This window comes from Otolemur garnettii, unplaced genomic scaffold, assembly GCF_000181295.1.
Source record: "Otolemur garnettii isolate 467f Iridium unplaced genomic scaffold, OtoGar3 scaffold00124, whole genome shotgun sequence".
Classification (NCBI taxonomy): Eukaryota; Metazoa; Chordata; class Mammalia; order Primates; family Galagidae; genus Otolemur; species Otolemur garnettii.
In genome coordinates this window covers 2,234,302-2,247,933 of record NW_003852519.1, presented here as the reverse complement: position 1 = coordinate 2,247,933, position 13,632 = coordinate 2,234,302, and the positions used below count along the sequence as shown (strand labels likewise).

At 42.8% G+C, this 13,632-nt stretch overlaps 1 protein-coding gene across 1 annotated transcript in view; it reads left to right on the top strand.

Moving 5' to 3' along the window:
* The window catches only part of GRIN2B (glutamate ionotropic receptor NMDA type subunit 2B), a 309,065-nt gene that overhangs the window by 253,392 nt on the left and 42,041 nt on the right, over nt 1–13,632 (top strand). Inside the window, exons 4-8 of the mRNA XM_003797783.2 lie at nt 2,426–2,628; nt 3,384–3,555; nt 3,782–3,935; nt 7,726–7,851; nt 10,727–10,956. Of these exons, the coding sequence (XP_003797831.1) occupies nt 2,426–2,628; nt 3,384–3,555; nt 3,782–3,935; nt 7,726–7,851; nt 10,727–10,956 (885 nt within the window). The remainder of the gene's footprint in view (nt 1–2,425; nt 2,629–3,383; nt 3,556–3,781; nt 3,936–7,725; nt 7,852–10,726; nt 10,957–13,632) is intronic.

The window sequence follows — 13,632 nt, the reverse complement described above, 5'->3', positions numbered from 1 at the left end:
TAGTCCCAGCTACTCTGGAGGCTGAGGCAAGAAAACCACTTAACCCAAGAGTTGGAGGTTGCTGTGAGCTGTGAGGCCATGGCACTCCACTGAGGGCAACAAAATGAGACTCTGTCTCAAAAAAAAAAAATAAATAAAAAGAAAGAAAGCCATCTGGTGGCAGCGTCCATGATGGACTGTGGGGGCTATTTCGTGTGGGGTGTAAAGTTTCTTGCAGTGATCTCAGAATGAACTACTAGACCATATTAGGCTAGGCTATTAGTAATAAAGCCAGAAGAGAATAAATTTGGATTAAAAAAAAGTAAAAGAATAGAAGATGATAGGGATGAAAAAAATAAATAAAAGTGGGTATTTTAGAGCTTCCCAACCTTCTTCACATTTTGAACAAACAGAAAAAGATAACAATTTGGCCACTGGGGTAAATACACCTGCTTGGAGATGGAGGTGACTCAGCAGCATGGGCCTGGACCTCCTCTCTCCTAAATCCCATCTTCCCTACAACCACTGGCAAGAAGATATTCATAACTCCACATGGCTGGGAAGCCATTTAGAAAGTTATGCTTTAGAAATGAATAGTCTTGGGTCGGTTCCTGTAGCTCAGCTGCTAGGGCACCAGCCACATACACTGGAGCTGGTAGGCTCAAACCCACCCTGGGCCTGCCAAACAACAATGACAACTACAACCAAAAACTAAACAGGCATTGTGGCAGGTGCCTGTGTTCTAGCCACTTGTGGGGCTGAGGCAAGAGAATAGCTTAAGCCCAAGAGTCTGAGGTTGCTGTGAGCTGTGATGCCACAGCATTCTACCAAGGGCAACATAGTGAGACTCTGTCTCAAAAAAAAAAAAAAAAAAAAAAAAAAGAAAAGAAAAGAAAAAAGAGAAAAAGAAATGAGTAGTCTTAGAAACAAGAGGAAAAACAAACTTATACCAAAATCCTTACAGAGAAAACTATGTCTATAAGTGAAAGAAAATGTTTGGTCCAGTGCATAATTTTGAACACAGAACCAAAATGTCATTTATACATTTGGAAGAATACCAACCAGCAGCTGCCAAGGAAGGGCTACATGGTGCCAAATAAGATAGCTCAGGATGCCACAGCCTTGCCCAGGTTATAGTGATGAGTGATGCAATAACACAATGGCAGTGTCTCCACACGTCACTGGCCAAAGAACCAAAGAAAGGGAGTTTGAGTTTTGCATTAATGTGGAAATCCAAGCTTATTTGCTTGAAAATTTATGAAGTGCTGCTGACTTGTGGCTTCTTATTGATTTCTGCAATGAATAAATGAAGAGGTTTTCTAGTCCTGATGCCTCACCTGTTCTGCTGATTTGCTGCATGGAAGAAATCATAGGTTGAGAAAATGCAGGAGCTTGCGATCCGTAATACCTTGGCATAATTGAAGATGCTCAGTAACAGAAAATTTAAAAGTGTTCTCTCTTCCTCCATTAAACTCAATGGCAGAGAGAATAAGAACCCACCAATACGGTCATGTCGATTCTGTTATAAAAATAAGAATGAACTGCTCTTCCAAAAGCTAATGGAACTTACATATTTCTCTGGGTGGTTGGCAGTAAGCCAGCATGTGCATGGCTCAGGGTACCCACCCTTCACGTTGGAATCTGTGTGGGAGATGCTCCTGGGTGCTGGGGTACCCTGCTGATGTGGCCATATGTGGTAGCTCACAGAGAGATCTATCCAGTTCATTCCCAGGCTTCGACCCAGCTTAGCAGGTGCACATCTTGCACTGACCTGTGGATTCATCTCCAGCCCAACCACACTCCCTTCCCAAATCAACTGTGTCAATACTGTTTAATCCTGACTTGCTATTTTATTCTGATTCAGATCCACCTAGCTCTCCCCTCAGCTCCCCACTAGACCTGTTTCATCCAAAACACATCTTTCTGGCTCATTTGCTCCCATCATTCTGTTGACCTTTCCAGAGCTATTTGCTGCTCTCATCATCATGCTCCCTGTTACAGTTAAGTAGAAAAAACCCGACAGCCACACATAACACAGGAAACTCGGGCATCCTTACGGCACTTGGTACAGCTTCAGTTTAGCACTTACCACACAGCTCTGCAAACGTTAGTTGACATTTCTGACTCCTTCACTCAGTGTGAGCTTGCTGAAGGGCAGAACGATGCTTCTTTGAGGCACAGGGCTTAGCAGGGTGCCCACACATCGTTGGTACTCATGTAATGTTTGGTAAGTGGGTGAGCAAATGAATGTGTTGCATTTCTTAGATTTGGACACAATAGTTTCATTTGGGGCATATGGTTTAAAAAATATTCCTCTCTCTATTACACATGATGCCTACGCTGCTGGCCTTTGTTTGACAGCTTTCTGGGCAGAGTCAGTCGATGCTGGGACAGGCTGTTATGTTGTGGCCAGTGATTTCTAAGTCATGTGTTCATCCTTATGCAGGTGGGAAAGTGGAAAGACAAGTCCCTGCAGATGAAATACTATGTGTGGCCCCGAATGTGTCCTGAGACTGAAGAGCAAGAGGATGATCACCTGAGCATTGTGACCCTGGAGGAGGCACCATTCGTCATTGTAGAGAGTGTGGACCCTCTGAGTGGAACATGCATGAGGAACACGGTCCCCTGCCAAAAACGCATAGTGACTGAGTATGGCACCTCCCCAGTGGCTCTGGGTGGCATGGGAGAGACAGAGTTGATGCACCTGAGGCAGAGAATAAATTGGGCATCATCTCTAGTTTCCAGTTGCTATTGAGCTATGGAATTACTGGCAGCCCAGTGGTCCGATGTCCGGCTCTGTGCAGATCATGACCTGGGGAAATGACTGCTATCTTCCTGTACTAACGTGCCTTTGGCCTTGCCTGGCCTCAATGACCAAAATGTCAAGTTTATGGAGATTTAAGTTAATTTTTGTTACTGAAATATGTTTTTTCAGGCCACCATGTCCTGAAATTTTGAAATGTAGAACCACTTTGGGAAATAGATAAAACTTCTATGCTGTTAATATCAACGGAATGGTTCTGCTTATTGGGAACTGCCTAAAAAGGGGGATAAGAGGCCTCTCCAATGCTGATAACTTTTCTGCATCTGGATTCGGGTGCTGGTTAAAAGGGTAAATTCAGTGTGAGAAAATTCATCCAACTGAACCCTTCAGATATATGCCCTTTTGGTATGTGTGTTATACCCCAAAGGAACATTAAAAATTGTGAGAAAATATGGCTCAATGTGATGAGATGAAGAGAATATTGAAGTTCTGTACTCTGATTTATTTTCTCACTCAGGTATAAATTGGGCTGAGCTGTGAAGGGGGCCTACTTTGGGGTTAGAGTTTTAATGACAAAGGGTAATATCTTACCTGTTGTACAAAGCATTTTTTCCCATTTTTTATTTCTTTAATTTACTAGGAATAAAACAGATGAGGAGCCAGGTTACATCAAAAAATGCTGCAAAGGATTCTGTATTGACATCCTTAAGAAAATTTCTAAATCTGTGAAGTTCACCTATGACCTTTACCTGGTTACCAATGGCAAGCATGGGAAGAAGATCAATGGGACCTGGAATGGGATGATTGGAGAGGTGAGTGTCAGGAATTAAGGGCCAGCTCCACTTCTCATTAATTTCATTTTATTTAAAACAAAATTCTGAAAATACATTCATTCTCTGAATTTCAGAACATTTAAAATAGCAAATAGGATATACTGTTCCCCTTCTACAAAGGAAACCACTGCTGGGCCATAAGTGTTTTAGTGTTTCCTCTTGGTTTCTTAATGTTCTGACTCGAGCCTTGCACCCTTCTCTTCAGGTGGTCATGAAGAGGGCCTACATGGCCGTGGGGTCACTCACCATCAATGAGGAGCGATCGGAGGTGGTCGACTTCTCTGTGCCCTTCATAGAGACTGGCATCAGTGTCATGGTGTCACGCAGCAATGGGACTGTCTCACCTTCTGCCTTCTTAGGTAAGTGTTGTGTTTGCTAGTGGAAAGAAGTGGACATAAGGATGGGGAGAGGGAATGAGGGACAGTTGCAGGAGCACCTGACCAGGCTCTTTCAGCCAGCAGGTGGTTTGCTAGGATCTTAACTCAAGCAGGGACTGCATTTGGGGGGAACTTCAAAATTGATCACTCACTAATGTGTAAACTGAAGAATACCCAGAAAAATAGGAAGAAAGCACTTCTGGGTTGGTGACCAGAGAGCCTACTATAATCCTATTTGTCAGCATTTGATCTTAAACAGAGTTGCTCCATCTCTGGACTCAGTTTCCTTACCCAAAGGAGAAGGCATTTCTCTGAGGTTGCTTCCTGCTGTAATCATTTCTAATTCTGATATCATTGAAATATCTATTTATTTTTAATTATCTTCAAGAATTGAGCTCAGTGCTACCAAAAAAGGTTTCCTGTTTTCACATGTATTGTCTGAGGCTTTGCCAGATTGCACTGATCTGATTCTTTCTCCCACCCCAACCTGTCTCTCCCTGTACCATGCTCTCCTTTCACACTCTCCAGCATCACTTTAATGTCAAAAGCCTCAGATGTGATATAAGACCAGGTGAGATGAGGCCAAGATTTCAATTAGATGGGGTCTTTTGTGAGCTCATACCCCATATTTTTTACAGGGACTACGGAGCAAAGAGTTGGAAAATAAAATGTCACCCCTAGGGGGTGAGATGCCTGATTTGGTCACAGACAAGCTGTAAGCCCTTAGATAAGTCACAATCTCTCTAAGGGAGAAGTCTCTAACCAGTTTGTTAGCAGGGACTCGTTTCATGAAAGACAATTTGTCTACGGACTAAGGATTGGGGGGGAGGGAATCAGATTCTCACAAAGAGCAACTTCAGATGTGCAGTTTATAATAGGGTTGGTGCTCTTATGAAAATCTAATGTCATCACATCTTACTGGAGATGGAGCTGAGGTGATGATGCCAGCAATGGGGAGTGGCTGTAAATACCAATGAAGCTTTGTTTGCTTGCTCAAGTAAGCTGTGAAGACTAGTTCCTAACAGACCATGGACCACTACCAGTCTATGTCCCAGGGGATGGGGACCACAACTCTAAGGCACATCAGCATTTTTTAATGGGGATATTAGATAAATCATTGACTAACATTTCTCTAAGGCTTAGCCACAGTGAATTAATTTAATTAATGTTCTACAAAGTAGAGTTATAGGTTCCACAGAATTTTTCTATAAAATTACTCAAGTTTTTTTTTGTTTTTTTTTTTTAGCTAATTGTCTTGCTCATAGTAAAGCAACTTCTAGTTTTGTTGATTTTAGGTGAAATGTTAGTAGATAGTACACACTGTATGCATTAATTCTTGTAGCTGCTGTGTATAATTTATTTTCTTTTCTTCCCTTCACGTGGATAATTAAAACATGAGAAGTTACAAAGGAAACTGCATTCTAACTCTAACCCTGTCAGTATAGCACTAACTTTGACTTCTGAATGGAAGAAGTGGTGGTGCATGGGTGTAGCCCTGCCCGGCAATGGGATAGAAAAGCCAGGCAGGGTGTGTTTGTGTGTATGTCCAAAGGATGAACAGTTAGTTAATTGTAGGGATAATAGAAGCCAACATTAATTGGACATCTGCTATGTGAAGTACCATATATATCTTTTGGTTATATTAACTCATTGATACTATTAATATATATATTTTATAACTTAGGAAACTAAATCTTAGGCATGTTAAACCATTTTCTATGGTAACTAGAAGCTCTAGGATTCAACTTCAGCTGTGGTAGCCTTCAGAGACTGTGTTCTAGTACTGTGTTTCCCCGAAAATAAGACACTGTTTTATATTTATTTATTCTCAGGAAGACACACTAGGGCTTATTTTCAGGGGATGTCTTCCTCTCTGTGCTGAAATGCATGGCATGGCTATGCAGATATGCTGTATAGCCACTCCCATCACTAGGTCTTATTATCGGGGTAGGGATTATATTTAACAAATGCATAGAAATCCTGCTAGGGCTTATTTGGGGGGAAACACAGTACATGAGGCCATTTCAGGGTTCAGCCCCTAGCCCAGGAGCCACATGTGGGGGCAGAGACAAAGATGCAACATAATGCAATGGGAAAAGCACAGATTTTTTAATTTTTATTTATTTATTTTTCTTGCCTCAGAGGACTTCAGTTTATAACTTGACTGCATAAGAATTTGGGAAGGACCTTGACCTCTCAATCCTAGTCTCTACAGCTCTAAAATACTTACAGCAATCTCATAAGGAAAGGGCCATTAAAAAGATTAAATATAGTATGTGGCCAAGGTACTTTTCAACTTGGGAAGATCAATAGAGATGTCTGTCATATTTTGTGTATGAAAAGTTTCCCTGGGCTTCATGGGGGAGAAAAAGACTATAGAAGTGATGCTTTTACTCACTCACTCCCCAGTCTTAGACAAAAGTGAAATCAGGGTAGAATTGCAGGCAATTAAAGTCAAGGATGTGTGTAGAGGTTTTGAATTGTACCTTCCACCCTCCCCTCCCTGGCTGCCATTGAAAGATTTTGCAATTCACAGCTGGTATGTTCAGCTCTGAGGCTTTTTCAAAATCTTTTTAAAATTGATTAAGTGGCCAGACTTCTATAATTCCTTAGGGAGTTCAATAATAAAGTGGGTTTCAGAGTAAGAAATATATTTTCTAATTTTCAGTCAATTTTTCCCCCTTTTATAAGCTTCGCCTGTATTAATGATTTGGAAGATGGAGGAAACAACATGTTAATTCACTTAGTTATGAAGTTACAACGTGCTGTGACAGCTAAAAAGGCCAGAACTATTTTGAGACACGGTTGGGGGAAGAATTGTATCATGATTTCTGGAATGTATTGTCCAATTTCTGAACGCTTCCAAGCCAGATAGATATTTAGCTCAACTGTAAGGAATTCAGCAAAAATGACTTACAGATATTAAAGAAAGCGTGTGTGTAGAAGATTCATACTATCTTCTCCAGGCTCGTCCCATGCAGCCTGTCACCTGGTAATAAGGGATAGATTGTGGTTATTTTGTGAATTACAGCTATGTCTGTTCCCTTGGCACCTATTAAATTCTGCTATTGTAGATACAGATATTCAATATGGGTGGATTTTTTAATATTGAATTATATTCTCTTACCCTAGGAATGTCTAATAAAATCTACCCCATCAAAAAAAAAAAAAAATCTACCCCATCAAAGTGGGTGGAAAAAAATTCATCTAGGTGGGGAAGTTTAAGGGAAGTGATGCAAAGAGGCAAAGGGGTTGATTATTGGTTGTACATGTGTATAATTGTTAATGAACCAATTCAATTCTGAAATAATAGGTAAATCTGTCGAGAATGAATGTGTCTGCAAGACTCAGAAGCACTAGAAAAGTCTCTTCCAGACTCCACTGGGTGGTGTGGCCATATAGATGGGAATGTCACTGAGTCCCAGGTGACTCACTGGCTCCATATCTAATACTTCTTTCAATTATACCATTCACTAAATGGCCTAGATATTGGTCCAATATGGCAGGCACTGTCTTTTTACAGCCTAAAAAGTTCACGGGTGTGAGGCCGTCTTCCTCATACATTTGAAAGGAATAAACACCTTGACTTGCTCAGTGGGGCTCTACCCCAGGCCCTGGCTCCCTGAAGGCATGCACGCTTGTGGTTTGCTCCCACCCAGCAAAATAGGTGTCTGGGGGAGCACATGGATATGTGACCATGGATGTGTAAATTAAGGAGAGTTTGCTGCTCTCGGTTTTAATCCTTCCCGTGCCTTGTTCTCTCCTTCCCCAGAGCCATTCAGCGCGGACGTGTGGGTGATGATGTTTGTGATGCTGCTCATCGTCTCGGCCGTGGCTGTCTTTGTCTTTGAGTACTTCAGCCCTGTGGGTTACAACCGGTGCCTCGCTGATGGCAGAGGTAAGGCCAACGGGATCTGCTGCATTTCTGTTACTTTTTCTTGTTCTTAATTCTAAATCCTTGTATGATTTATTTGTTACTTGCCTCCCCCCTCTCTTATCCACTCCTTAAAAGGAACCCTCAACTTTCTAGATCACCCGTTTCATGACTTTACAAATATCCTAATTAGGATATGAGTTTGGCTCCGTATGTTCTCTCTCCAGTTCATACCTAGCCCCAAGCCCCGTTCTGCCCCTAAGTAAAGGAGAGGAAAGACTTGTAGTAGACATGGGCAGCATAAATATGTCACAGGAAACTATTTTGATAACCTTAGGGTGTGGGCAGTTTGTTGGAACAGATGCGATGGACGAGGGAGATTGTATACACATGTTAAGAATAAGGAAAAATACTTTCCTCCAGGGTATATGCAGGTGGTTGTAGCAGTAGAATTTCCACAGCCAAATCACAAATGAGCTACAAGACCTCCAAAGCATATGCCCCCATCCAACCCCCTTGCCAGAGAGTATAAAAGTTTGCATGGACAGAGGAGACTGACTTTCACTCATAACTGCTACTGGGGACAGTCCAGTTTCTTGAGTAGGTAGGCCCAGAGATATGAGGGCTGCTCATGTGATTGAGGAATTTATGAAATTTTTTAAGCATTCACTAGATTTTTGCTATCCTTATAAATAGCTCCCCTCAAATTTCCTGAGAACCTCAGGATTAAGAAATATTCCATCTTCTGTGAGTCTTTTCCTTTCCAGAATGTGAGCTCTATCCTGGAATTTTAGCCACAAGAGGAAAATTTCTTAACCCTAGATTCACATAAGAATTATCGGGGGGTGGGGGGGGGGCCGGGTGGTACAAATAAGACAAAGGTGCTTAGACCACTTTTTCTGATTCACTAAATCTAAGTCCTGGGCCACTATCTGAGTCAAAATGGTGATTTTTCTACCTTGGGTGCATGTTAAAATAAACAGCCCCTCCCACACTAATTAAAAAAGAATCTCTGAGGGGTGGGATGCAGGGAGCAGTACTTGGTAAAACCTCCCCTCGTGCTTCTGTTGAATTCGCAGTCCAGACTGTGTCACTATTTTACTGAACCATTTCTGAGTGTTGATCTCTTTGTATGTGGTTTGTGTATTTTGGGGTGGGATTCTGGGTATTTTCACAGTATGGTATAGTCAGGGGCTTTCAAAGCCCCTGTGCTAACGGGCCATCCAGAAGCCATGACCTATATCCCAGCCTGGGGAAGAAGTGAAGCATCTGGGAATCACCTGATGACATACATAAGTTGACAACGTTAAGTTAGTGCATACCCCCACATACATACCCTTGAACAAACCAGGAGGTTAAAATCCAGATGTACAAAGCTCAGAGCAAGGGCCTACAATTACTCACTTTACCAGAGGATGTTTGTCTTCATAAAGGAATTCAACGTGGGGCCACTTTAAATATCAAGTCCCCTTGGAGCATTTTACAATTTGCAAAACTTTGATTTATAAACAACTTTTCAGTTACACATCTGTTGCATGAAATAAGGTCCGCATGCACAGATGTGTGTGCACAGTTAGGTATCAGGTTTGACATGTGTAGTCCCTGATGATTTAGTGGGTTGAGCAGATGCTCTCGGGCTCACAGAGAACATCCTAAGACCTATGCTAATATGTTGTAAAACTGTGTAGGCAGATGTTGATTTCTGCAGTGAAGGGGCTATGTGGAGATCCAGACAGCAGGCAAGATTTTACCAACAACAACCAGAGACAGCAGTGAGCTCACAACACATGTGGGAACAGAAGTCCTTGCATTGTCTGTGTAGAAATTGGGTGAAGGGAAGTGAAGTTAATGTCAGCTACCTTTGCGCTCTCAGATACGTGTGGCTGGGCCAGGAGTCTATGACTCCCTCTCTGGGCTTTCTGATGTTCTCATACACAGAAGCTACTCCTGCAGGAAACCACTTGGGAAATGTTAGCATGGGGGTAGAGTCCGGGTAGTCTATGAAACAGTGATAAGTGCTAGAAGTTAGAGAAAAATCAGGAGAAAGAACATGGAAAGCCACCCAGCATCGTTGTGAGTAGACTTGGAGGAGGATATAAATGTCTTAACACAATAACTAGGAAAATGCCGTGAAGGGTATGTTGACCAGTGTGATGAAAGCATTTCAAATTGTATGTAAAACCAGAGCATTGTACCCCATGATTGCATTAATGTACACAGCTATGATTTAATAATAGTAATAGTAATAAAAAGACTTGAAAAAAGGCCCTACACAATTCTTGCTGATGTTTTTGGAAGTTAAAATGCTTTCCTAGTAGATAGAAATACACAAATTAGAAAAGATTGTCCTAATGACCCAAAGTGATCGTCAGCCTTTATTACTTACTCATGATATTGAGGGTCTAGTATATGGGGGCTGGAAGGTGGCTTCTCCAGGGCTAGCCTGAGTCATAGCTATTAGCTGGAGAAAGGTCCTGTACACATCCCTGGTTTCTCCTAAGGAACCCTCTTCTGATCTCCTTAGGGAAGCAGGCGTCCTCAAACTATGGCCCGCGGGCCACATGCAGCCTGCCTAGGACATTTATCCAGCCCGCTGAGGGTTTTTGCCACCGCTGCCTGTCCTGTTTAGCAGCCGACTTGTCCCGGGGCCCGCAGTCCAGCCCTCCAATGGTCTGAGGGACAGTGAACTGGCCTCCTGTTTAAAAAGTTTGAGGACCCCTGGAATAGAAAGATACAGCCCTTGAATTAAACAACTATCTATGTAAAAGGGCTCAGTTTTGGTGGAAGGGCTTCCAGCTCTGAGCAGGGAGGGACATACCAGTCCTGTGTGTTTTACAGGCTTTAGTAGAGCTAATGACGCTGACTTGACTTCTGTCCTTGTCATTTTTTTTCCTGCCAGAGCCAGGTGGCCCGTCTTTCACCATCGGCAAAGCTATTTGGTTGCTGTGGGGCCTCGTGTTTAACAACTCCGTGCCTGTGCAGAACCCCAAGGGGACCACCTCCAAGATCATGGTGTCAGTGTGGGCCTTCTTTGCTGTCATCTTCCTGGCCAGCTACACTGCCAACTTAGCTGCCTTCATGATCCAAGAGGAATATGTGGACCAGGTTTCTGGCCTGAGCGACAAAAAGGTAAGAGACTCATTTGGAAAACCTCTCATCTTTCTCTCCATCCTGTTCTGAGCCATAGTCATAGTTGCTTGCGTACCTGATAATTTTCTAACTCTTTAGAATCGGCAGTTCTTTCTTATGTTTCTTTGTACTGGGACATGGGAGCAGAAACAGCTTCCCTGCTGGAATGTAATATTATTTCATGTTGGTCTTCTGATTTGTGAAAAGTTGTTATTGCCCTGAGCTGCAAATAAGGGGGTTGGTCGGCAAGCAGCTCTGAGAGGTCTGGTACCTCTTGTTGGATCTGGCTGGGTGGCCCGGCAGCACAGGGCTGGTGGTTCAGTGTGTCATTAGAGGGCTGCCCCTGTGTACCCACACCAAGGGGACCAGAGCATTATGCCTCATGTTCTTCCCAGTGGTGTTTGGCTGTGGGCTCTTCCTTTGTTCCTCTGCACACTTGTGTGTTCACTGGGCCGAGCAGGGGGGTTGTTCATATTGTGTCTTGAGGAGCAGTGACTGCTGTGTAACTCGAGGGCCCCTGTGTGGTGCCGATGAATAGGTTGCCCCCGTGCTAATCACAGGCCTCCCTGCTGTCCTGTGCAGCCGAGAGAGGAAGGAAAGTGAGCACTGCTCTCTTTCATTTCGGGGTGAGGATGTACAAAACCCATCCTAAGTACATCTGGCTCTCTGGGTCTTCCTGAAGCCCCACAGTGTCTTTCCACGGGAGACCTGTCACCTGAAACGTTGTAATGGGAATGATCTTAGGCTAAGTGACAGGAGCCACCCCTTCGGGGAGTGTCTGGTAAAGTTCATGGCCAAGATAAGGTTGGAGACTTTCGCTTGCAACAAATTTTCTTCTCTGTGTTTCCACAAGATTAGAAAATGTGATTTTCCACCCCCACGCCCATTCCCAGGACAAAGCCATGGAATATAGGCAGATGTGACTTAAAACTAAATTGTTAGTGCTTTATCACATGGGTTAGATTTCCCGAAGATAAAACCCTAATGATGTAAGCAAATGGTTTGAATAGACTGAAAAGGGGAAGCTCATCTCTTTAGAGTCTCAAGCTATGATTTCTTCCTCTACCTACTCATCAAGAATATTCAAAAGCATGTAGGGAAGATAAATAGCTTCTTGAGAGAATGGAATATATACATATATACACAGGGAGTGCCTTAAAAAATGTATACACATTCTCAGAAAGGGAAAAATTGTCTTAAAATTGTAATACTCAATATCTGCTAATAAAAGATGAATACAAGTCACAGTGAGTACTTCTTGTAATTGCAGAAGTCAAACCTGACTTGGGTATTACAAATTTAATACAATTTTTTTCTTTTTTTCCTGCAGTTTTTGGCCAGGTCTGGGTTTGAACCCGCCACCTCCAGCATATGGGGCTGTCACCCTACTCCTTTGAGCCACACGTGCTGCCCTTTTCCCCCTTTCTTAAAATGTGTATACATTTTTTGGTATCCCCTGTGTATAGATCTTTCATTGTTTACCTCTTCATGTTATCTCTTTGATTTGTCTTCCTATTGACTTTATTTTTCTTCCTTATTTTAAAAATATTCTCTCTTGTGTTTCCCTCTTTCTTACTTTGAAGCTTTTGTTTACTTATCTGAGTTATAATTTATTGTGCAGCTATTCCTATTTTCGCCCATTTATTACTTATTCCATTTTTAAAGCTTTTTCTCTCTTTCACTTTTCCTTCATCAACATCTTTGACCATGATCTCAACTAAAATTGGAGTTAAGCACCTCTCTTCCCTTCTTTTGCAACCACCATCACTACTACCACCTTTTTTGTGACTATTTCTGTGATCCCATCACATGTGGGACTGAGAACTACTACTCCCTCAGGGCTCAGTTCTTAGAGGAGGCATAGGTAAGGGAGATCGTGCCCTCTTGCTACTGTTTGGATAGTTGACCCCTTCAAACTTCATTTTGAAATTTGATCCCCAGCATTGGAGGTTCCTAATGAGGGGCATAATGAGAAGTGTTTGGGTCATGGGGGTGAATGGCTCATAAACAGATTAATGCCCTCCCTGGGAGTGGAGGGGCTGAGTGAGTTCTTACTCTGTTAGTTCCCACAAGAGTTCCCCAACAGCTGGTTGTTTAAAAAGCCTGGCTTCTCTCCCTTCTCTCTCTTGCTTCCTCTCTCTCCCTGTGATCTCTGCATGAGCTGGTCGCCCTTCTCTTCCATCATGAACAGAAACAGCCTGAGGCTGTCATCAGATGCTTAATCTTGAACTTTTCCAGACCTCAGAATCAGGAGCCAAATGACCTTTTTTTCTTTATAAAACACCTAGCCTCAGGTATTCCTTCTTAACAACAGCAAGTGGACTGACACCACCGTAAAACATGGATATAGCAGAAGCTTGATAGGCCATATCCCCATCTGTAGATTTGTCAGAGGTGTGGCAGACAGTGTCCTCACATCACACTATGGCAGAGGTGCAGGTCCCCATGTGGGAGAATGGGGAGTATGTGGGAGAGTACGGCGGGACCACGTCACTGTGCATCATTGTGCAGAGGTGTGGTTGACCACAGTCCTTCTTGGGGCTTTGGATTGTTAAGCAGAGGTTCTGCCATATTTATTATAATGTTTTCTTCAAATGCCTCTAGAAAATGCTTGGAGTATTTTGTGAGCCACCCAACGACAATTGGATGCTTTCCTGTGTGAACCAAGCATAATTG